Here is a 25,995-nt window from a genome sequence, read left to right on the forward strand (position 1 = left end):
ACAGTGTCACCTACCACCCACATTGTGATCGGCATGAGCCTGGCTGTATGTTGAACTTCTTTCGCATCGTACGCAGCCTACCGAGCTAATCGAAGGTGCCGGTGGGGGAATGACAACTAAAATAAAAAAAGCAGTTCTAAAGAAATTAGTTTTCAAACTAGGTTTAAAATTAATGGGTTCTATGCTAGTCTATGGATCCTAGTCTGTGGGTCCAATGCTAGTCGATGGGTCTTATGCTAGATGATGGGTCCTATGCTAGACTATGGGTCCAATGCTAGCCTGTGAGTCAGAGTCTGTGGGTTTTATGCTGGTCTATAGGTCCTGTGCGATTCTATGGGTTCTATGCTCCCCTGTGGGTCCTAGTCTGTGGGTGTGAACGCCACCACTGCCCCAAAAGGCCAGCGAGCGAGCGAGCGAACCGTGAAAAAGTTAGCCCCGGCCTTCCCGTGTGAAAAGCGGCGACATTTCGACTCGAAGAAATAAATGTGATTGCTCAGCTCGATTGAGAGGGAGAGATAAAACATCTGCCCAGACCCATCGCCACCCACACACAGCCTCGCAATGTAGAGGTGTGTGCGCATTCCGACACGGGCGATACAAATATCGGCACCGGGGAAAATGCTGACACGAGGTTTGCACATATTGCGTATTTATAAATAAAATGCCGACCAATTGATCGCCATAACTTCTCACGTACGCCGTGAAAGCACGCTGTGGTTAAGGTGGCATTGTTCGCACGCTGTAAATATTCGGCAGACAAGCTGCGCTCAGCTCAACGAGCCAGGGGTGTGGCAAGAAAGGCCTTTTAGTCCACGCGACAAGTGCATGCACACACGACAAAGGCACAGGACACCCGTACAGCCTTTACTAGAATGTTAGGGCAAGTGCTGCATGCGAGTAGCACCTGTGGGTGGCTAGCACAACACAAGGCCCGCTGTTGTCTCCGATATTTTACACACCACACCAGGTACTCATTTGAGGCCCAGTCGACCTCGAGGAGGCCCAGGACCGGTTCAGATAATAATCGTCACTGGTGTTGGCGTCCGCGAGCGAGAATCACAACTCGGCTCGCCGGACTCGCAGTGCAGGGCTCTAACCGCGACACACAGAGGTCGTCCCTTCTCCCGCACAGCCTTGTTGAGTCAGCTGCTGCTGGTGATGATGATGCCGCTGGCGTGCACCGATGAAGCCCTTCCTTCACACCCAGCCGTCAATTGCCCAACTATACACGCGTGTGCTCGACATTCACGGCTGTTTAATGAAGGCAAACCTGTTTCTTTTTTAAATAAATTATATACACACATATTTTGTACCCATAATTGAATATTGTGGGTCAGATCGCCTAAGTAAAATGTGTGTCGGAAAACCTCCTCCACCCGACACAGCCCAATTATTGATCAAAGTTGTCACGTGGAGAGATGCATGGCGACTGCCCGATGAAGCCGGCTGTAACTACCGGCGGAACGTCCGCACGCGGTCGCTGAACGTTGCGCGAATCGCTCTCCAACAACACACGCCGCGTGCTGCTGCTGCGGTGACAAGCTTGCACGTTTCTTCACCACGCGACAACTTCATTCATTGGCCGTGTTGGGTGGAGGAGGGTTTCACGATGGGGGGGGGAGCGTGTGGGCTCCCTCCCCGACTCCTAAACCGGGAGTATCACATCTGACACCGTGACTTGGAAGCGCGGTCCCCCCCCCCCCCCAAAGCGTGGGGCCCGGGGCGGCCACCCCGAGTTGCCGTGTACCCTGGGGATGGCTCCGCCGAGCAGTGTTCATATATATTTTTTGTTACGACAGCCAAATGGATCACCCGACGACGCTCTCATCACGAGTCGACGTCGTTCCACGGCATCAGCACACGCAGGGGCCGAGAGAAAATACCAAAGACATGTATTTATTACTCTTTCAACAAAAAGCAGAAGGGACAACCTGGCCGTCGAGGTGTCTCCGTCAAACGCGGCGGAACTGCAAAAGGGTTTTGAACGCGAAATCGTCACGGCCCTAGATCTGTGGCCGCAACATGGCGGGCAAATACATTTACCACGTGGAAAGCACTCTTCCCACATTAAAATCTAAAACGTCTGGCAAGTACAGACGCGACCGTACTTCGTATCAAAAACCCGACCGCCGATCTCAAAACAAGTTGGCATCGCAGGACATTTTGGATGTTGCCACTCACTCGCTCAAGGCTTCTGTTCGAATAACACGCAACTTTTATCCCGATTCAGGACGTGTCCACACTCACTCAGGAACCTTGTACCGCGCGAGGGCACGAACTTAGCGATCGACCGCGTGCGTTACACTCGTGTGAAACAAACAAACAAACAAAAAAAACTGCTTTTGCTTATTGAATTTTAAACATCGTCTTCTTGCTCTTAGGTTTTTTCGATAGTCACGTAGGTAAAAAATAAAATAATAAATGCAAATAAATCAATTAAATCACGACGTTTCGGAGGCAACACAAGCTTCCTTCATTAGGTGTACACCGTGGTTTAATTGATTTATTTTCATTTATTATTATTTTATTGTGTTGCCTCCGAAACGTCGTGATTTAATTGATTTATTTGCATTTATTATTTTTTATTTTATTTTTTTACCTACGTGACTTTACCGAAAAAAACTAAGAGTATGAATCATTGCAGTCACGAAAGCTTCAAATCTAGAATAGTCTTCTTGGACAAATAATAGCTGTGAAGAAGAACAACAACAACAAGCAGAGTGAGGATTGAGTGGGCGCTTTGCGTTGGAATGTAACGGAATCTCGGAAATTGAACAACCCTTGCAACCCCCCCTCCCCCCCCATGAAAGCGAGATGTTAACTACCTCGCCTGGTATGCAGGAGGTCGTGAATTCCATCCTGACCCTGATGCCTGCTGTATATTTGGAGTTTGCATGTTCGCCCTGTGGTCGTGTGGATTTTTCTCCGGGTCCTCTGGGTTTTTCCCCTCCACATTTCGAAAGAAACGTCCATTCAGAGTAGTTGGCTCCTGCTATCATTATCGTTGAACTATCATTTGCGACCAGGTCGCTTCTGAAAAAAAAAGAACTACACAGCTCGGTCGGGGGCTTTTGTTTTGATAAAATAAAAAAAAACATCTTCATAGTTTTACATTTTTTTATCCGGTTTGGGATCTGCCGGCTGCCTCAATTCTGGGGGGCACGTCTGTCTGGCGTTTGCCCCCCAATCCATCTGGCTCAATAGAGCCGACTGACCGCCGGCAAACAAGCCAGTCCGAGCGCGTCTCCGGGAAAACATCTCGCCACGCTCTCATTTATGCCCGTCACTACTAATACGTTTTTAGTCCTCTGCTGCTACAACAACAAAAACACACACACACACATACTACACACGTACTACACACGTACTACACACGTCCCCCAGTGTAGCCTACGATGGGACTGTTGGGGCCAGCGTTGATGTTGTTGCTGTTAGCGAGCACCTAAGAAGGCTGACACGGTGCACTAAATAGGTGGTGTGGCCTGCAACACACTTCGGCCCACTTTGTCTCCCCAGTACCGATGATACATACACACTGCACTGGGTACTCATTAAACAAGCCTGAGCTGACCTAGGGGAGGCCCAGAACAGGTTCAGATATTCGCCAATGACTTTGTTAGCTGGTGTTGGAAATCGAACTCTGGGCGCCGGGTTTGCAGCGCAGCGCGCTAACCGCCACACTACCGCTCCCCACACGCGCGCACACACACAGACACACAAGCACAAAGACAAGACCGCACACAAACACAACGTCACTTGTGCACTGTGGAACACAAATGAGCCGTTGGGACGGAATTGCTTCCGCTGGCACCAACGGATGAACCGGCACGTGGCTGGGGACCAGCGAATTCACGTGATCTTCTCGCACCGTTTCCCGACCTCGTCACACGCACACACACACACACAAGCACCAGCCGCCGACACAACGGCCGCGTCCGTCTCAGGCACAGGGCTCCTGAACCCACCCCCTACACGCTCGCAGAGAAAACGTTCGCAGACTTACGTGGAAGGAACACTGGGTTGGAACGCGGGACAATCTCGGTTGGGGGGGGGGGCAGGGCGGGGTGGGGGGTGTAGGAGGAGGGTGCCGGTGGCGCTCGGCTACCTGGCGCAAGACCAAAAGAACTTCTCACGCGAGCGGGCGAAGACCCCCACGGGGGAGGGGGGGGGGGCCCTCGCCCGCTCGCGTACCCAACCGCGGCCTGCCGGGAGCGAGCTTCGAAACAAGCCGCCCGGCTCCCGCCACGGTCTCCAGGAGGATATAGAACTCGGTAAATAGCCGCCACGCCACCCTCCGTAATAACGTATCAAGTGTGGAGTTGTGTCGTCCACCTTCTGTCCGGGGGAGGAGGTGTTGGAGCAGTGTCAACGGACTTGTCCGTGATGACCGATCCGTGTATTTACATATGTACAGCCCGGCCAATCCACTGCTGGAAGAAGAAGCCTCATCGCAACACTTGCGTCTGTCGTGGGGGTCGTTTGACCACACTTCACCGCACGGTTGGCGAAGGGGTTGGGGGGAGTGGCGGGTTGGATGACCCAGTAACGGTTCTCGCCCGCCGATATTTGTTAGCCATGGTCCAGCAATCGAACTGGAGCAATTGGGTTCACAGCGCCGCTGCTCCACTGTAACCTTTCTCTCGCTACTGTGCCAGTTATCCCCACGTCAGTACAGATGCAATTGATCACCCGAACCGCGACGAATACAATCGTGAGCGGTGTTGTGAATGACAACCAACATGGGGAACTGTTCTGCACAACGACGCCGGTGATGATTTTGTCCTCGATCATTTCGCATCGGACATGGACCCAATATCGTGGAGAGGGGTTCCCACGCTTGCACGATGGGCAGTTCTCGCCAGCATTTATTCAAGCGAGCCTGACTCTGGCGATGAGACAATGAATGTCGAAACCGGTCCAGATCTTGCTTGACTTGAAGCAATGGCTGCTGAAAGCTAACCCCACAAACTGGCCAATTTGTCACGATTCAGGATCACAATTAAGATTTTTTTTTGCCCTTGTGCCACGTGTGTAACCTGTAGTGTTCCAAATCTACAGCCTGTGTACATAGACTCTGTCTTCATACATATCTCTCTCACCAGGTGGGCTGAGACAGAGCATCTTTGAACATCCTCATCCCGATGCCCCTCAACCCCACAACACAGCTCTGAGCCACGGGTGCCAGGCTAGGTTCACCCCCCCACACCGCAGCTCAGAGCCACGGGTGCCAGGCTAGGTTCACCCCCCCCCCCCACACCGCAGCTCAGAGCCACGGGTGCCAGGCTAGGTTCACCCCCCCCCCACACCGCAGCTCAGAGCCACGGGTGCCAGGCTAGGTTCACCCCCCCCCCCCCACACCACAGCTCAGAGCCACGGGTGCCAGGCTGGGTCCATGCGGCAGAGGTTGTCGGGGCTGTTCGCCGCCGCCACCAGCGTGGTGACCTTGCTCTCGGCGCACTCGAACTGCGCCAGCGAGTGCAGCCGCGTCAGCACCGCCGACGACGCCTTCTGTAGCAGCGCCACCAGCTGCTGCGAGTCCGTGCCCTCCATTTGGCCACCGCCGCCCGAGCTGCTGCCAGCGCCGCCCCCCGTGGCGCCGCCCGTGCCGGTGGCGGGGCCGCCCTGCCCGTCCTCGGCCGTCTTCTTCTGCCAGCCGATGATCTCGTCCCGCAGCACGGCTTTGAGGATGCCGTCGACCTTCAAAGGAGGCAGGTGGTGGGAAGTGGGCAGGGTTAGAGCACTGGCATGTGGCGTCGTCGCCATCGTCGTCATCGTCGTCGTCGCTATCGTCGTCATCATGATCCCGAGATACAAGAATCCTTCTGCGCGCACGGTGCAGCTTGATTTCACCGTCTCGGTATTACCATCGTCAACTCTATTATCTTTATCATCGTCAACTTGCATCAGCGCTGTTGTCATCATCTCAGGGCAGCGGTTTTCGACCCGTGGCTTGCGATGAGAGAGGTGGAGGATGATGGGGGGGGGGGAGGGGGACGGGCGAGGTTGAGAGGAAACAAAAGTGTCCGTCGTAGAATGTTGCCGAACTAGCGTGCCACCGTCGCCGCCACCCCTCCCTGGTAACAACGTGCTGGGTGGCGTCAGCGATCCGTGCGGGTTGTTGTTAAGCACCCCCCCACCCCCCGAGAAAAATAGCGCTTCACCCCGGGCGCGCCAGGGGTAACGCGGCAGCGCACAACAATGCTCGCACCGCGCCCCTTGCCAGGCCGGTCTGTCTCGGAGTCATGAACGACAACGCTGCCGCCACCAGCGACAGAATGCTTTATCCCGCTGCAAACAGGTTGGACGCGACACGCTGCGCACGGCCGCGGAAAGGACGTCGCGTAACAGCTCTCTGTGCTCCGGCAGGCAATTTACTGTCAATGATATTGTCTCCTTCACATTTCATCGGTCTCTCCAACGTAAAAAAAAATACATATTTCGTAAACCATCAGCCGCGCAAGCCTTCTGGGAACGCCGAATTTCAGCAGCGTCGTTTCAAGACGAGCAAAACTCTGGATCGGTTTTGACACAGTGTCTCATTAGCAGAGTCAACCTTGCTGGCTTGAATCGATGCTGGTGACATGCCGATCTTCTCGGAAAGGACCCTCTCTCAACGATATGGTGTTCTAGTTTGAGGAATACTCGAGAATACACGTGTGCAAACAGGGACGGTGGTGGTGGTGGTCGTGGCAGAGCGCTTGGCCACTCAGGGGCACACCATCTCTCCAGTGAATCGCCCATCATCGATCGAGCATCACGTTGACCGAGCTTGAGATGAGAATATTGCCAAGGGACCTCCCTTAGGTCAACTCTGCCTCAAAGGAGAATACAGAGGGGGCACTCTCATAGGTCAACTTAGCCCGTAATGAGAACTTGGCGCTGTGAGGATTATTATTACGCTTGTTCACCCGCGAGAGCCTCGCAAAGTCTCAAGGAGGGTCCTGCCAAGCTTTTGCCAGAGGGGAAGTGACAACTAATTCTAGATTTGAAGCTTTCGTGACTCTCAAGGATTCATACTCTTAGGTTTTTTCGGTAAAGTCACGTAGGTAAATAAAATTTAAATTAATAAAAGTAAAATAAAAAATCACGACGTTTCGGAGGCAACACAAGCTTCGGTCTTCAGGTGGAACCGTCACAGCACGCTCGCTGTATCTTTACTTGATACAGCTATCGTGCTGTGACGGTTCCACCTGAAGACGGAAGCTTGTGTTGCCTCCGAAACGTCGTGATTTTTTATTTTACTTTTATTAATTTTAATTTTCTTTTTTTACCGACGTGACTTTATCGAAAAAACCTAAGAGTATGAAGTGACAACTGTCATCAGCGATTTCCCAAAATGAGCAATCTGCGAGTTGTTCGTGACATTTGGACCACGCAAATGGTCTCCACTCCCTTTTCAAATAATGCCACGGGGTCTTCCAACGCCACGCTGTGAAACAGACGCTAATTAATGAGGGGCGCGTGCGGCGGGGAGCTGAGACGATCGCGATGACGCACGCCGGCTGGACGCAGGCACCGCACGGAGGAGCCGTGCACGGTCCCTTCGGTTCGATACCGTCGATGAACCCCACGCTCGCGGCAGCACTTGGCAAATTGGTCCTTTGGGACCCAATGTGCAAGAGTGCTTTTATTGTGTTATCTTACAATGGGCTCCTTTATAGACGGTGGCTGCTCCTTGGGAATGCCCGCTGGCCTATTGTACGTAATGGAAATGAATAAGCATAAGCAAACACGTCTTAAAAAAATATATAAAACCGCGGAAACACACACGCACAAGATACAAACGCGCACAAAGATCGACGTTTTGTTACAGCTCAGAGGATGGTGCTGTGAGTGAGCTACAATTGCTTGCCTATAGGTGCACACTGAAGTCTGAAGGATCAGTGGCAGGAGGTCACGGGACAGACCCGGGTGTGTGTGTATATGTATATATTTGGATATGTATACACACATTGGGGAGCGGTGGCACAGTGGTTAGCATGCTGCTCGATGAACCGGCAACCCGAGTTTTATTCCCGCTCACGGTCAATACCAGTGACGATCATCTGAACCGGTCATGGGCCTAGATCGACTCAGCCTCAAATGAGTACTTGGCGTGGTGTGGAAAAATCGCCACTTGGTGCTGACCACCCACCTCCTCGTATGCCATGCCGGTCTTCAAAGATGCTCACTAACAGCACTTGCCTAAAGAGCCTAATGCTGGCCATGAATGGGATTGGAACCCAGGTCGCTGGGCTCGTAGTGCAGTGCACTAGCCACTACACTTGAGCTCCCCACATCTATCCATGCACACACATACGTACACACACACACATCTATGCACACGCAAACACATGCGCGCACATACGAATACACACACGAGCAGCAGGTGTTGCAAACAAAGACATCAAAACTCCTTTGGTGGTCACGCAATCTCTAATCCCCACACAAGGGACAGAGCTGGGGCACGAATTTGTCTTTATTTGTCACTAAGCCCTCCCCACAGGGCATGAAGTCCTAATGTCATCATTCTACTTCATTGGAAGATTACTCATCAGTGAAAGCATCAGTGCTGGAATGTTCAGCCAATCGCAAAGATGGTTTTGCAAACAATAACCAATGCAAAGATCGCTTTTTTCCAGGTGTGATAGGTGTGCGTCCTTGGTCATGAGAATGTGGAATTTCCTCTACTGGCTAAAGGACACCAATGGAGAAAAGTGCCGGGTCCCACGCCCATGCTCGTTTGGGCGGGGGAGACAGCAACTCTGTGACCTTTGACTTTTTGACAGAATTAGGGCCTCATCCGTGTCATCCGTGGGGGTGGCACGATTGTTAAAGAGAGCGAGTGTCACGCACGAGTTCGGCCGAGGTGGCGAGACTGTCAACTCCCTCGCCTGGTTCGCAGGAGGTCGTGGGTTCGATGCCGACCCCAACGCCTGTTGTACATTTGTTGTCTGCACGTTCGTTCTCCCCGTGGTTGCGTGGATTAATCTCCGGGTCCTCCGGTTTTTTCCTCCATGTTTAGAAACAACGTGCGTTTTAAATTATTTGGCTGCTAGGAATTTTCCACAAGATGAACCACTTCGTTGAGCTCTCATTTGCGGCCAGGTCGCTTCTGAAAAAAAAAAGATAAAATAGCTCGGTGGGCTTTACCTGATAAAATAAAGATTTTAGTTTCAGAGCCCCCTGTTGGGCTCGACTCGGCCGTACTTCATCTCTCCTGGGGTCGACAACACGAGTGCTACCCCCCCCCCCCACCACCACCACCACCCCTCTCCTCCCGTAGGACTTTCATCGGCTGACCGCCAACATGAGAATGCGGAATTTCCACCACCGTCTCGATCGCCAATGGAGAAAGAGGGCACCAGTTCGTTGCTTGGCCTAGTTGGGGGGGACGGAGGGGGGGTGGACACACGTCCGTGTGGAAGCTGGGAGAGCGAGGGGCAACGGTCTCGTTGTTGAAAGGCTGAGCCCAGAGTTGCGTAGCTTTGATGACCCCCGACCTTGCCGCCTCCCGTCTCTGCCCAACCGCACACTCCGACTATCACGGATGATCACGTTTGGCTATGTACGGTGGTGCTAAATAAATTCAACATTTTGAAAAGACAAAGATTCCCCCTCCCCCCCCCTTGTCTACTGTTGGGGCAAGCGCTGTTAGCGAGTAGCACCTATGAAGGCCGGAACGGCTGGGTTGGTGGGCCAGCATACATGGCTGCCCTAACCCCTGCTATCAGTTCTATGCCCTCCTCTTCAGCTGGCTATGCCCTGCCCTCAAGCCCTGCCCTGTGTACCCAGCACTCCATGCCCCGTCTGCTCACACGACCGCTGCACAAACACGAGACGAGACGGTATATATGGGAGACAGTAGTAGAGAATACGCGGGGCACGTGCGAGATGGTGCGGGCTGAATGAGACGGACGAGACAACGCATGCAACAGACGATACAGACGAGACGTCTAGAGCCAGCCAGAGAAGACCCTCGGGACAGTGGACTACATAGACGGTTCAATTGAGAGGAGCCAGAGAGTACACGAAAACACACGAGACCACATGACACGGGATGGAAAAACACAAACAGACTGAGCACATGCACACGCACACACGTGCTGGCAGAGACGAGACAGAACAAGTCAAGACAGATGCTGCCAAGAGGGAACAAATGAGCAATACAACCCAAACAAGACAAACGAGTGAACAGCGACAGCAACAAAAAAACCAAGTCAATTCCTGGATCGAATCGTGAGTGCCGGCACAACGGCGACAAACAAAACTCGTCCGCAGGGTGGGGAGAGTGAATCATTGCGTTTCTACAGGCGGAGAGGGAATGTGTTATCTATTCTCTGGCCCCACCCCACTTGAAACAATATCCCTGTTCCTCGGGACTTTGCGCTTTCCGTGCCAATAATCGGGTCGGGGCGGAGAGAGGATGGCGTCAGCGGTAACATGGGCCAGACGGGCACGAGCGATCGGTTGCAAATGCGGAGTTCGGATCTCCCGCGGGGCTCGGTTCGACACGCGGCCGTGCGAGTCACGGGAGGCGGAGGTGGGGGCACCTTTGGGGAAGCTTTCATCCAGCAGTGGATTGACCACGGTCGATGATGACGTGAACAACAGCTGAGCAATCAGGGACAATAATTGTTCAATGGGCTGCAACGTGCCGATGAGACTAGACAATGGGGTGGAAACCAGTTGACCCGGGGGTTTTGCATTGTTTAGTAAACAGACGTAACCTGGGGGTTGCATTGATCTGGGAGGTCCAATTTGCTGATGGGTAACGAATTATCGGTAACCAATTAAGATTTTAAAAAGATCGGAAACCATGCTGGACATTCTCTTTGGCTCTAGATTTGAAGCTTTCGTGACTGCAAGGATTCATACTCTTAGTTCTTTCGGTAAAGTCACGTAGGTAAAAAATGAAATTAAAATTAATAAAAATAAAATAAAAAGATGCAGCAAATCTGGCTGTGACGGTCCCACCTGATGACGGAGACTTGTGTTGCCTCCGAAACGTCGTGATTTTTATTTTATTTTTATTAATTTTAATTTAATTTTTTACCTACGTGACTTTACTGAAAGAACTAAGAGTATTCTCGTCGGCGTGCTTGCTTTGAACGTATTTACTGGACATCTGTGAACAGAGAGCTAAACAGCTCATCGGATTCCTCCAGTATAAATATTCTGATGATGTATTCACGTTCTGCGTGACACATCATTTTACCATCCACCCTCCCCTCCCCCACCCAACCGCTGCCCAGTCCAACTCGTCGAATAATATCTGAGATGCGAAACAGCCTTGGCCATATATTCTTCGTAATACGATCTGGGCAGTGTCATTTGACTGCATGCCTTTGCAATGACCGCAAAAACTTAGCAGCGCACACGAGGAAGGCCGGTGGCAATGAGGACAGAGAATCTATTGTCACTCTTCCAGCAATTCGTTTCCAAATGACTTAATTGCTATTATACACCGCAGGTCAGGTGCTGCTGCTGAGTTGTCGTGGGCCCCAAGGGACAGCTGCCACTAGGAGCGGCGGGGGGGGGAGGGGGTGGCGCGTCTCCTTTAACGACGTTTTTATACGAGATGTGGATGGGACAGTGCTCCAAGACGCCTCTGGCTGTACTGGTGGGGCACCCTATAAAAAACAAGTTTTGCGATTCTGCTGCTGCCGCCACCGCTGGATTGGCAGCGGTGCACGAGAAGAAAATAACGACAAATGCCAACACACTCGGCGATAACAACGTGGCTTTAAAGGGAGCAACACATAATTTGAGCAATTTCAAGCAATTGCCCTAATTTGTTTTTGCGTGCTATGATGGACCATTGCCCAGAACGTCACCCGTTAAAATGTTTTTTTTTTACTTTGAAGGCTACATGTTATCCACAAATGTGTTGAGTTAAATAAAAACATGTAGAAACGACAAATTGTCATCACTATCATGGCCAGAGGTACAGCTAGCACACGTGCAGCTTCGGTAAGGTCTTTCCCGAGGATTTCCCAAACATTGGGGATTTTGTCTCGGTGAAAAATATTCTGGCTTCGTGGGTTTTACTCACAATGTGGTGAAAGGAGCGGGGCGGGGGGGGGGTGCATAATTGGTGGGCGGAGTTGACTGAGTAGTGGGGGGGTGGTGGATAGTGGTTCTGTGGGCGTAGCTGTGTGAAAGTGGGCAGGAGTAGTGGGGGGTGGATAGTGGGGGGGGATTGTGAGGGGAGGGGGATAGTGGGGGGTGGGATAGTGCTTCTGCAGGCGTGGCTGTGTAATAGTGGGCAGGAGTAGTGGGGGGTGAATAGTGGGGAGGTGGGTTAGTGGATCTGTGGGCATCGCTGTATAAAAGTGATCAGGAGTAGTGGGGGGTGGGATAGTGGGGGGGGATTGTGGGGGGGGGGGATTGTGGGGGGGGGATTGTGGAGGGTGGGATAGTGCTTCTGTGGGCGTGGCTGTGTAATAGTGGGCAGGAGTAGTGGGGGGTGGATAGTGGGGGGGGGGGGGGTTAGTGGATCTGTGGGCGTGGCTGTATAAAAGTGATCAGGAGTAGTGGGGGGTCGAATAGTGGGGGGTCGTCGGATAGTGGGGGGTGGATAGTGGGGGGTGCGAGAGTGGTTCTGTGGGCGTGGCATTGTAAAAGTGGGCAGGGCTGGCAGAAGGAGCGACTACCAGCTCAGCATAAACGATGTTGTCTGTCACTAGCAAGCATTTTAGCAGCGATAATTGGGTATTATGGGAGGGAGGGAGGGGGTGTGTGGCAACAATTACGCTGTTTCTAATTTTAGCGCGCTCAGGTGCTTGTTTCACTGGCGTCACTGCAGCAAGGGGGCCTCTTGTGGTGGACGGTACGATTAGCACAGTTGGTTATGGACGGTGCGAAATAAGTTCAACACGCAAACGCACCACAAGTGGCTGAGCTGTGTGTGAATGTGTGGTCATCTCAGTCAGTCGACCCGTGGCACCTGCTGGGTCTGCCCCGTGACCTCCTGCCAGCGGGCGTTCGACACTTCACGTGGCCGCAAGGTGCACATGGCCTGGCACAAGCGTCGTGGTGACGTCACCGCCACTTAGTGGCGAATGGCGGTTGTTGTTGTTGTTGCACAACCGGCGAACCGAGTTCGATTCCCGCTCACGCCAAACACCAGTGACAGTTATCTGAGCCAGCCATGGGCCTTCCCCCCTAGCCTTAAATGAGTACCTGGTGCGATGTATAAATGTCTCCACTGGGGAGACAAAGGCGGCCGGGCGTGATGCTGGCCACCCACCCCCTCATGTGCTGTGCCGGCCTTCACAAGCACTACTCACAGCACTTGCCCCAACAGTCTGTTAAGGCTACACGGCAGGGGGGTCTCTTTGTCTTTGTTGCCCACCAAAGCTATTTTGTCCCATTTGGCCTTCAGTTACGGAAAGGTTCCACACCACCAGCGCCCCCCCCCCCCCGGCTGACACATCGCAAGTGAAAGCTTTTGTGTTTGTATCTTTCTGCCATTGTATTTAAGAATAACACAGCTGGGAAGCTCAAATGAACTCAGAGATGCCACTGACAGATGAATAAAACATTTTTTACACAGCTGCTGAACGCAGGCCTAACGGATCAAAACACCAAGCGCACAGCAACAATCAGCACGATCAGAGATGTCAGAGATAAGAGTCCACACGTTTCTTGGATTGAGCGAGGTGATCGTAAGAACTTGGGGAAAACGGATGGTGGGAGGACATTCCAAAGTGCAGGATTGCGAGGGAAGAGGCAGAAAGTGAAGTCATGTGACCTGCCGTGCTGGTGAGTGAGTGGGTGAGGTGCGTGGGTGGGTGAGTGGGTGAGTGAGTGGGTGGGTGAGTGGGTGGGTGAGTGGGTGGGTCAGTGGGTGAGTGAGTGGGTGGGTGGGTGGGTGAGTGAGTGGGTGGGTGGGTCAGTGGGTCAGTGAGTGAGTGGGTGAGTGAGTGGGTGAGTGGGTGGTTGAGTGGGTGAGTGGGTGAGTGGGTGAGTGGGTGGGTGAGTGAGTGGGTGAGTGGGTGAGTGGGTGGGTGGGTGAGTGAGTGTGAGACGAAACAGTCGGTCTTGGTAGAGTCCTCAACACGAGTGGAGGAATCACCGAGTGAAGTTCGCGAGAACATTAACCATGGAAGTAGAAGTGGCAGGGTGATGAAGAGGTGACTGTTAACACCGCGATTATCACAACCGGATTTTGAGGTTGGCCCCATCAACGCGCAGCTCGGTTCGGGTTGGCACAGATGTGTGCTCTTCGCATTTACGCAGGAGGCACGGAGGGAAGAGCGGTGGAGAAGGGAGAGTGGAAGGACTTGGAAGGAAACCAAAACAACGACACAGTCGTAACGGGGAGAGAGATTGAGAGATAGCAGTGAAGAAATTCACTTCCAGCGAGACGAGAGTCAAGTTGGTTATTGCTGGCAGTGCCTGTTTCCTTCCCTGGCGAGTGCACGCACACGTGTGTGTGTGTGCGCATGTGTGTGGGGAGTGGTAGTGTGGTGGCTAGCGTGCTGTGCTACGAACGCGGCCACCTGAGTTCGATTCCTGATCACTACCAACAACATTGACGATTAACTGAATCGGTTGTGGGCCTCCCTGAGGTCGACTCAGCCCTAAATGACGACCTGGTGCGATGCATAAACACCGCCACTGGGGAGACGAGGGCGGATGGGCATGATGCTGACCACCCACCGCCTCGTTTGCTGTGCCAGCCTTCATAGGTGCTTCTAGCTAACAGCACTTTCCCCAACGGTCTACTAAGGCTATACAGGAGATCTTTGTCTTTGTGTGTGATCCCCAATACTGTTCACTGGAATCCTTGCCCTGCAGCACTCCATCCTCACCATCCACCCCGGCAAGAGATCCTCGCTCGCCCTTGGTCAATTCAAAGCAACGGACATGCGCTTGGTCCACCGCTGTGTTCCCGTCGAAGGCACGCAAATCCTTCCCTCTTAATTTCTCCGCTCAAGACGCCGACCCCTGGCCCCGACGCTCGGCAGTGTGGCCCAACAGATTCACACGGACACTCAATCTCCCCGCTGTCCCCCTACTAAGGGTCTGGCAGGCCAAGCCTGCACAGGCTCTGTGGGGTGGGGGGGTAGGACCCGTGTGTTTGCTTTTCTCTTGCGGTGCACCGGCACCGGGCTGACTCGTTCGCTCGCCAAAGCAAATCCCCTGCTCGGAGCGCTTCACCCCCTTGTTGCTGGCAGACGGAGCCAATGTGACCTCCAAACAGCGAGCTCGTCTCTAAAGACGAGGGGTGGCGCGGGGGGTCGGGGAACCTTGTACTCAGCGGAGGGCCAAACAGCTTTTGAAATAAATCGTTGGCGGGCAACCACACATTGACCAATCACACACACGCACCTTCGGTCACTGCACTAAGCTCCTGTGGTGACAGACGTGAATGAGCGTGTCGCTAAAATTACACATACGGCCAGTCGCCACGTCGAATCTATCCACCCGCCCCACCCCAGTACCCGATCAGTGCGCCTTAGGTGCTCGCAGCGACGGGCCAAGAACCGTGCAGCACTGGACGGGTCAGCGACATGCCGTCTTGAGAATGTTTACACTAAGCTGGGGTCTTTTTCCTGCCTTTTAGAGATTCGAGCTCGGTGCGGTGGCGGAAGCTGACCAGCCGCACGTTGTCGCGAATGCCGAGAGACACCGCCCGGTATCGCGGCCGCAACTCGCCGCGTGAAATGCGAGTTGGTGGGTCGCATCCGGCTTACCCCCCCGCCACCCGCGGATCGTAGGTTCGTTCCCCGCCCACGAATAGCGGCGGACAACACCCATCTTTCCAACAGTCTCCCGTTTGCTTCCCCCCAGAAACGCACGGCGGCGGCGTCGCGACGCTGAGCGTCGCTCCCATTGCCCCGAGAGGACAACGGCCCGGACCCGTGAGCTTTGGCCCGCGCCGTTAATCAGACGCGGCCTGTGAGCGGCTTCGAGACGCGGGGCTGCAGCGCTCTGGCGGCACGCCAGGGGCCGCGGTGGCGAGATGTTACCTCCCTCGCCTGGTATGCAGGAGGTCGTGGGATCGATCCCGACCCACGTCTCTCTCTCTCCATGGTCGCGTAGATTTTTCTCCGGGTCCTCCGGTTTCTTCCCTCCACATTTAGAATCAACATCACGCGTTTAAGAGTATTTGGCTGCTATAAATGTCCTCATGATGGTGAGCCCACTTCGTTGAGCTATCATTTGTGGCCAGGTCACTTCTGGAACAGAGCTCTATAGCCAAGTGGGCCTTACGTGGTAAAATAAAAATCTCCGCTTGAACGACGGGGGCACGCGTGTCAGTGATGAGCCGTACCACAACTGCGCGGTGGCAGTGTCCCGGACCACCTTCCCTTCCATTTCTTTTCCAAGCAACATCAAAGTGAAGGGGCTGTACTCAGCGAAGCCTTTAAAACTATACTCCCGCGCATTCCTTTCTAATCGCCGGCGAGGCGTTGTTTTTTCTTTTGACGCAGCCGCGAGTGAGCTGTTAAATAGCGGGCAAGAGAATGGCGGCGCGTGCGAATTATGTGCAGCTAAGGTGTGGAAACCCGTCACGCCGAATTACACATTTTACTCTGCGTGCCAGTCGGTGGATTAGATTCGTCGATCGTCTTCTTCACTGCAGGATGAAGGCCTCTCATCTCCCCGACGCCGTCACCATCCCCCACTGCCCAATCCATACCGCAAATCCGTCTTCAGCAAACCGACTGATCTCTTCGCTCCGTCTCCGCGCTCACGACCGAGCAAGCGAGCGATCGTTCTCGCGGTGCAAGCGGGTCGACCGAGCCGAGCGAGCGCGTGCTCGTGATCGTTTGCGCGTAAACTCACCTTGAACGACGGCTGCGCGAAGCAGCGCGCGATGGCGATCATGGAGGCAGCGAGCGGGCCAGCGACGCCCACGGGCGTCAGGAACTCGGACACGTTGGGCGTGAGTCGGAATGGGACGGGACGGTTGGCGTCCAGGTCGCCCGTCGCGTCGTTGATGTCGAAGCGGAAGTAGGCCACGCTCAGCTGGCCCGTGTCCTGTAAGCGCCACGGAAGGTGGGGGGGGGAGAAGAGAGCGCACGCACAAATGGACGCACCGGTGAGCAGGTGGCGCGACTACGGGGGCGCCGAGACGAGGTTTCTCACACTCGCGCGATACCACGCGCCGAATCCCAAGCATGAGGATTAGATGATTTCCAATTCACTTTCTGACCACTCCACTACAGCTGGTCATCTGTGGACATAAAGGGTAACCCAAATTTAACACCTATTTTTTTTTAAGAAAGCCATTGGTAACCAGGTTAAGACCATCACAAACATCCTCATCATCGATAATTGGTTCTTTACCCTTCTATCTGGCAACAAAACTGACACCTTTTTACAAGGAGTCATGTTTGCATAGACCGCAATACCTGCAGTCATAATACAAACAAAAGAACATTACTCTGATAAGGACAGTGCACATTATCAGATAATGTGCACTGTCCTTAAACTTTAAGGACAGTGCACATTATCAGAGTTATGTTCTTTTGTTTGTATTATGACTGCAGGTATTGCGGTCTATGCAAACATGACTCCTTGTAAAAAGGTGTCAGTTTTGTTGACAGATAGAAGGGTAAAGAACCAATTATCATATTTTTTACTGGCAAATGAGGTTCCCATAGTGTAGATCCTCATCATCATCATGAATTAATAACGAGATTCGTAATAGCCAGCCTTTGTGCTATAAGTACAGTGTGAATACCCCAATGTGTGTTATTATTATTACTGCTATGGGTGGCTGGAACCCAGATCTGAACCCAGGATATCTCAGTTGGCGCCAGCTCAGGTTCTCTGTCAGCGGTATTCGATCGCTGAGCCACCCGGCCAAGTCCCATGCCCCCCTTCTCTCCCATGTCAGATGGACACTGAGTAGCAGCTATCAATCGATGTCCAGGTTGTGAATACAGCTGCTGGCTTTGCAGAACAGCGAGAAAATCTCACTCTCGTGACCTAGGAGATCGCACGCAGTGGGACACTATTTAAAATTGTCGACTTTTACTACAAATGTGGGAAGGTATAGCGGCCAAATGCTCTAAACACGTTGATTATAAATGTGGAGGGAAAAACCGGAGGACCCGCAAACTCCAAATATACAGGCGTCAGGTTTGGGATCGAACCCACGACCTGCTGTATCCTAGGCAAGGTAGTTAACATCACATCAAGATCCACTGACTCACGTGAAGGCCAAAAGACACAGACACCGATGGCTTTACGTGGAGATCCAAAAACTCACACATTGAACCATAGATTGACAAGAAGTCCCATAGATTCACGCAGGGACCTGTTCTGTCTCTGCATAGACTCGCACAGAGACCCATAGATTCATGGCCAGTCCGCATATATCATGCAAGGCAGCAACAACGGCTTGTGGAAAGAGGGAGGGGGGGGGGGCGCGGGGTGGTGAGATCCTCATTGAGGTGCCGCCGATTCGGGATGACATTTGCGGTCTCCCCAATTGTTCCTTTTTCTGCGCTGACCACCCCCCCAACGCCCAGCGGTGTATGCGCCCCCCGTGTAGCCGCGACCTTACAAAGCCACGGGACGCCGCGCCAACCACTCAGCTGAGCGAGCGAGGGAGCGGTCAGCGCCGATTGCATCCGCCGACTCACCGTCTCAGGCTCGAAGCCTGACGCTAACGTGCGCAGAGAGAAATAAATAAGCAATTTGGTGCGCGTGTCACCGGGTAAGTATGAGCGAGGTGGTGGGCAGACTACAGCGGTAAGAGCAATGTAATAAAATGTATATTATATATACACGTGTGAAATAATGGCCACTCGTACCCTTGGCGAATGCCGTGCAAACCGTGGAGGCTCATCCATATTTCAAAGCGGATGAGGCAATTTTTTTGTGCTCTTGCCTGCTGTCAATGGGACACGCTGGGATGCGAGCGCTTTTATCGGTCCCTAGGGACCGCCACTCAATCCTGCCGTAAAGTGATTTCCTCTGACAACCGATACAGAGAGACACGGAGAGGCAGAGAGCGAGGGGGGAAGAGACCGAGAGACAAAGAGGAAGCTCGGACACGTGCGGGGAGTGAGGTAGTGTCTGACAGATGTAGATAGACACATACACGCACGGGCAAAGAGAATGAGAGAAAAACAGGGCAGCGAGAGAGAGGAAGAGATGGAGGGAGAGAGACAGACACTGATAGAGAGGCGTAAATACACGCGGAGGCGCAGAGAGACAGGGACAGAGGAAGAGACCCGAAGACAGAGACAGAGACTAAGAGATCAAGAGACGCACAGAGGGACATGCACGAAGACAGAGAGATGACAGAAGGAGCGAGACACAGAGAGAGGCAAGACCGAGACAAAGACGAACAGCAAAACAGACAGAGAGAGAGAGAGAAAGAGCCAAAAGACTGAGTCATAAATTGACGCAGAGAGGGGCCGAGACAGAAAGAGACAGGGAGACAGACGGAACGAGTGACATACACACGCAGAGACAGAGAGACGCACACATTTCCTTTCCAAATAAGAGACAAAATCATCTCGGCCGTGCATCTGCCAGTCTGCTCCCGTCAACCTCCTTGCCCACTTCTGCTGTCGGGAATTGAAAAAACAAAAAATCAAATCCCCCGTGATGAATTTTAACAGCTCTTACAAAATCGGCACCGTTTCAAACGTCGGCCAAACTTTGCCTGGAATCTGCCGGCGAGGCACTTCCCAGCTCCAGGGCCCGCGTGGCGGAGTTTCTACGGCGTCAGCAGCGGGGGGGGGGGAACCGGCAAGCAGACTCGAGCTTCGGCCGGGGTGGGCATGCGTTGAAACGTAACGGCAGGGCCCACTGGGAAGGCGGTGATTGATTTGCGAGCTCGTGCAATTTATTGCGCATTGTGGGATAAACACGACAAATGCAATGGCATACGGCTGGAAAAACAGTGCAGTTAAAGCGAACAGAGAAATGCATGGACAGGTGGATGCTGAGAATTAACACTGTAAGACGAGACACGACAGAGAGACCCAGACAGGCACACACGCGTGCCACAGAGCACACATGCAAAGTTGACGACCTCATTTACTCGTGACCTACAAACTTCAGCTCACCTCTCGTCTTAACTGCAGATGGTTTAAAAAAAAAAAGTTTTTGGCAAACGCTACAAAAATGCGATAGTTTGAAACGATAGACGGTTCCCTGAGCACGGGTTTGGCTTCAATTCGATACCGTCGTCGTCATCGCGTGCGGATTTGGGGGGGGCTGCGTCTGCCGGAGAGATAAGGATGCAGGGGAACATGTCGGTGTCTACACGTGCAGCCCCTTTGCCGATCCGCTGCTGGATGAGGTGCTTCATCATGGAAGGGGAGGGGGTGTGTATTTGACCATATCTCACCACAGGCTGGTCAGTGCGAATCGCTGCAACAATGGCTTTTCCTGCACTGCCCTCTGCTGCCCACCACACATAGCCCTGCAGCAGCCCATAGCACCTATGATGTACTATCCAGGAACAGAGAATTCAATATGGGTGTGTGTTTGTGTACGGTATATTTAGCGGTGGTGTAGCAAGTTCGCGCACTGCGCTACGAACCCGGTGACCCGAGTTTGATTGCCGCTCACAGCCACCAACAACAGTCACGATTATCTGCTTCAAAACTGGGCTTCCGCTAGGTCGACTCAGCCTCAAATGAGTACCTGGTGCGGTGTGTAGTACACATCGCTACTAGGGAGACAAAGGCGGCCAGGCGTGGTTCTGGCCACTGACCCACTCGTGTGCTGTACCGGCCTTCATAGGTGCACCTTTCTAACAACAATCTGTTAAAGGCTGTACAGGGGATCTTTTGTCTTTATATATATGTGGATGATATATGTGTGGTGCCATGTTCAGCATACTGCACTTGCAATCCAGCAATCGCTGGTTCGATGCACACTCCCTGTGCGGTGGGGTAAAATCTGGGTAAAAGCAGATGTTTCCGAGATCTTTGGCCACCATGGAAGAGTAGGCCAAATACCTTCTGGAGTTGGGCTCTCCTAGAGCTTCCTCGTAGGAGTCAATCTATTCAGCCAGCAGTGGAATGAGCGAGCAATTTCAGGGCCACAACTTTGACCTCGTATATCGCTGGACGCAATATTATAGCGGGTTTCCCTACCTACGGGAAAAAAAACTAATACAAAAATCACACTCACACACAAAATGCAACCGGGGATTACACCGTCACGGTGTCAATTTGACAGGGAAACCGTGAGTCATAGGGCTGGGGAAAAAAAAAAACACAAAGAGCAGGCCTCTTAACTCGACGGATAACGGTTGGAGAATGAAAATAACATCGGTCCAATTGTCCACGATGGCAGGTTGGGAGACTCAACGACAAATGTGTCCCGAAATTAAATCCACGTTGTTATATGTAGGGCTCCTTGAGGTCACGCAATTTCCTTGGGTGTGTGGGGGGTGGGGTGGGGGGAGGCCTGTGGTTTTGCGAAACAAAATACGGTAGAGGGGGGAGGTGAAGGGGGGATTAAGGAAGGTGCGGAGTAGCAAGCGTGGGGTGTCGGGGATGTTGGAACTAGTTTCCCCGAGTTTTGTTATTGGTACAATTTCTCATCGACAATGTGGTGAACGATGATGATTTTTTCAGGGAGAACCAAAAAGGCAAAGCAGGACTGTAACGAGCGTGGCACTTGACCACACCTACACACACCTGACCACACCTGCACACACCTGACCTCACCTGCACACACCTGCACACACCTGACCTCACCTGCACACACCTGCACACACCTGCACACACCTGACCACACCTGCAGGCTCCTGCTCGGGACGTGACATGTGAAATACAACGTCGCTATTGTCACCGCTAACCGCTACGGCGCACATTATTTTAACGGCAGCGGAGCATAAGGATCGCAGTGTTTGCGCGAGACGGCTATGGGGAACTGGTGGCAAGGGGGGGGGAGGGTGGGGGTGGATTTTTCTCCCAGTCCTCCGGCTTTTTCATCCACATTTAGAAACATTAATTTAGCGCATTTGGCTACGATGGTTAAGCTATCTTACGTGGCCAGGTCGCAGTCTATATAGCTGTGGGTTATACCTGGTAAAAAAATACACTGTTAAGTTGAGTTTTAACGTACCTCTTTTTAACACAACTGTTGAGCGGGGAGGGCGGGGGGGGGGGGGTTAGGGGTTAGAGTGGGGTGCGTCACAATCTCTCTCTCTCACCTGTGCGATCTGAATCATCTCCGGGTTCAGGCGGTTGAGGTGCAGCACGAACTCGGCAAAGCCCAGCAGCGCCAGCTGCACGGTGAACATCTTGCGGAAGGTCCAATAGTCGGTGGCGCTGGGAAACGTGTGCAGAGCCCACTCCTTCAGCATTCCCCGCGGAACCATATTCGCTTGCACCTCCTTGAGGATGTCGCGCAGAACCTACGGGGGGGTGGGGGTGTCAGGTCGGGAGGTCAGACGCACGCGGGTGGGTGAGGTCACGGTCCAAAATGTGAACAGAGTCGAAATCATTACCCGCGATGTTATTTCATCGGAATAGACGTAGCGATCATTGGCGCCTTTAACTTGGCAGGACCCTCCTGAAAAAAAATCATGGGACTCGCAGGGGCGAGGCTTACCAGGCTAAGCAAGCATAATCGTAAAATTATTGACCTTTGGAGGGGGCAGCGGGCGGGTGGAGGAGGGCGGGACGGAGAGTCTCTACCGGTTCAGATATCGCTTGCGGCCACTGACGTTAATTGCGGCCGGGAATTGGACTAAGCTCACCCCAGGTTCATAGTGCAGTGCGCTAACCACTGCGCCACCACTCTCCCCTCCCCCCTTGTGTGTATTTATGTAGGCAGCCGCTACGTCCTGTAAATATGAAATCACGATTTCAAATAAACTGTACGGGCAGTCCCCGGGTTACGGAAGACCTGACTTACGGAAATCCAACTTGACGTAAATGCTTCCATAAATCATGTAAAAAAAAAATGTCAATACTGCATGCGTAAACGTTTGCATTAGTCATGCAAGTGCAAATAGTGAGCGCGGTGAGGTTGCGGATGACTACAGTGGAGCGAGGCATTAGGCGGAGTCGCATATTCCGCAAGCTGGCGGTGTCCTGTATAGCACTCTAAGTCACGCTGTTACATTGTTACCCTGAGAATACTGTACCCGGCGACATCGTCTCTTTTCCTTTTGTATTCTATGCACCGTGGCATTCATAAACAATAGGACAGTATATGCTCCATTAGTTTAATTATGGGTAGTGTTAGGGTAGATATTCGATAAAATCAAAGAATCATAGGAAGAGCGGAGCGTGTGTACGGCGATCAAAATGAGTTTATTATTAAAAGTAAAACTTCCAGATTTGAAGTTTTCGTGACTGCAAGGATTCATACTCTTAGGTTATTTCGGTAAAGTCACGTAGGTAAAAAATAATAATAAATAATAATAGAAATAAAATAATAAATCACGACGTTTCGGAGGCAACACAAGTCTCCGTCATCAGGTGGGACCGTCACAGCTAAATTTAGCTGTTATTATTTGTATTATTTATTATGAAATTAAAACCTCAACGCACGCCGTCCACCGTGACTCCTCAGCTCCGTAAACAAAGACGATGCCAGCGAGGGGTGGTGCAGCAATGGGGGAAGAAATATTCAACAAGCGCCAGCGGAGTTGAGAGAGAACAACGAACGCCGGAACGCCGTGACCCCGTGGCGGGAACCGCGACATGTCGTCGCTGGCTCAACGAAAAGCCACGGGACGAGCTTGAGATTATATTCATAATCAAACGTTTTTGGATCAGATCGCGTTATTTATAAATGTGTCGTAACCCTCCACCACTCGACACGGCCAATCAGCAAACAAGTGTCACGTTGACAAAAGACAACATAGTTCACTACTTTAGCCCACCGGTGTGTTGAAGAGTGAAACCACAACATTACAATAACCCCCCCCCCCGCCGCCTCAAATCGTTGCACCTGATGAGTTAAATGATGACGTCACCCTGCTGCTGCTCTATTTAAGACCGGGAACCAGAGCAGAGCCTCACCATTCTGGCGAATTGCCCGATGATGCTGGATGCAATTACCAGCGAAACGCCGTACTCAAAAATTGTAAATGTTGTGGTTTCACTCTTCAACACACCGGTGGGCTAAAGCAGTGAACTATTTGTCTTTTGTCAACGTGACACTTTTTTTTACTGATTGGTCGTGTCGGGTGGTGGAGGGTTACGACACATTTATAAATAACGCGATCTAACCCAAAAACGTGTATTATGAATTGAGATTATATATATATTTTATAAATGTATAACGAGTTTGGAGGAGCGGTGGCACAGCGGTTAGCGTGCTCGCGCTACGAAGCCACGTCGGTGGCCGGTGATCAAGCTGAACCCGTTTCTGGCTCACTACCGCCATTCGTCAAACCCGCACTGACCAACATTGGTGAAGTATGGTCAAACAAACTCCATTACTGACACGGTATGAGGAGACATTCATCCAGCAGTGGATTGACAATTTCCTGAAAATTCTTCTTCTACGAGGTTCAGGTGGCTATTGGGCACAGGGCGTTAAAGAATGCCACGCCAATGTGCTGAATCGGGGTCATTGAGATAAGTTAAATAGTCAAAGTGATTTTCTGCTCAAATGAGAATCTCCTGTTCAGAGCACTGAGCCACTGGAGGAAACTCCCATCCCTATGGCGGGGGGGGGGGGGCGAGCTTCTCCAACCACTATTGTCTTCCCCAACAAAGTGGTACCTATATTTTCGACCCCCAGATGAATGATGGGCCGTTTCACCCCCCCCCCCCCGCCCACCCCAACCAGGATATGAACTCGCGACCTTCCGTCAGTGAGTCACTCGGGCTGAGCAAGCAGATCAGAGATCTCCGAGACGCAGGGGATTCGAACGCGGGGGGTTTCAACCACCCGCGATTAAATTGGGTTTTCTAGTGCAGCGCGTTTCAAGCAGAAGTGTACGAGAGAGCGAATGGTGGCCGGGTAGGACAATGGGACTTGTCTGGTATTTTCGCCCGCAACACATAATGGGCCAACCACCCTTGCACAACGGTACACTTTAACACGACCTTTTCACAAAAACCCATTCGAATCGCTCGTATGTCAACGCCCGCTTAGCAGGACGGGGGGGGGGGGGGGAGGTCGGGTCTCGTCGCGTTAAATCGCGCCGCCAGTGTCACCCCGAAGAAAAACAAGAATCGCGTTACCCCGAGACACGCACGGCGATTGCACACGGGCGCACGCGCGGCGTGGGCGCAGGCGGCTCCATACAAGGGGGTCGGGGAAAGGGAATAAATTAACGCTGCGTGAGAACGATGCAAATGAGCTGCACGGGCATTTGGACAGCTTCCTCTGCGAGGAATTCTCTTTAGGCAGGGGGGGGGGGAAATATGTTCCCTTACGGAGGGACAACCCCACATCACCAAACAAACCTTAATGACTTCAAGTTTTCGTGACTGCAGGAATTCATATTCTTTGGGTCTTTCGGTAAAGTCACGTAGATAGGTTCAAAGAAAATTACAAAAAACTAGGACGTTTCCATCTCAACGCGAGCGGTCGTCAGGCTGAAAAAAGACAAGGGGCCTGATGATGATCACTTGCGTTGCGATCGAAACGTCATCGTTTTTTGTTATTTTCATTGAACCTATCTACGTGACTTTACCGAAAGACCCAAAGAATACACTTCAATGAATTCGGATGGTTCATTCATGGCGCTTGTCAAGCCACTGCCGTGGCAGTCGTGCAGGTGTGTTTGACCATACTTCACCACGCTCGGCGGTGCATGTTGGTAAAGGGGGCACAACCAGGACCGGCTCAACTGTGACTCGTAACCGGTGTTACGGCCGCAGCCGGGAATTGTGTCGGCACCTTCGAAGCGCGCCACGCTAACCACCGCGCCACAACCCCCCAACATCCACTCAACTGCATTTAAACGTTCATCGGTTTTGTCGACTGCATATGTCGACCAAGCTTTAACCGTGTGAGCTCAAAAGAGCATTTGGTTTTGCTCGTCTGCGGTTTTCAAGCTTGAGCGCCGGTGTGAATTCCACATTTTCAGAGCAAAGGAGCTGGACCCTT

General features: G+C 52.4%; 1 protein-coding gene across 8 annotated transcripts in view; it reads right to left on the bottom strand.

The window, feature by feature from the left end:
- Positions 1-1,875: 1,875 nt before the first annotated feature.
- Positions 1,876-25,995, bottom strand: part of TRRAP (transformation/transcription domain associated protein) — a 143,069-nt gene continuing 118,949 nt past the window's right edge. For all 8 annotated transcript variants that reach the window (XM_078872757.1, XM_078872760.1, XM_078872759.1 and 5 more), the window contains 3 exons: positions 22,130-22,333; positions 16,780-16,974; positions 1,876-5,697 (listed from right to left, as the gene is read on the bottom strand). In XM_078872757.1, coding sequence (XP_078728883.1) covers positions 5,365-5,697; positions 16,780-16,974; positions 22,130-22,333 — 732 coding nt within the window. In that variant the 3' untranslated portion in view covers positions 1,876-5,364. The remainder of the gene's footprint in view (positions 5,698-16,779; positions 16,975-22,129; positions 22,334-25,995) is intronic.

Source organism: Lampetra fluviatilis, chromosome 35 (genome assembly GCF_964198595.1).
Source record: "Lampetra fluviatilis chromosome 35, kcLamFluv1.1, whole genome shotgun sequence".
Lineage (NCBI taxonomy): Eukaryota > Metazoa > Chordata > Hyperoartia > Petromyzontiformes > Petromyzontidae > Lampetra > Lampetra fluviatilis.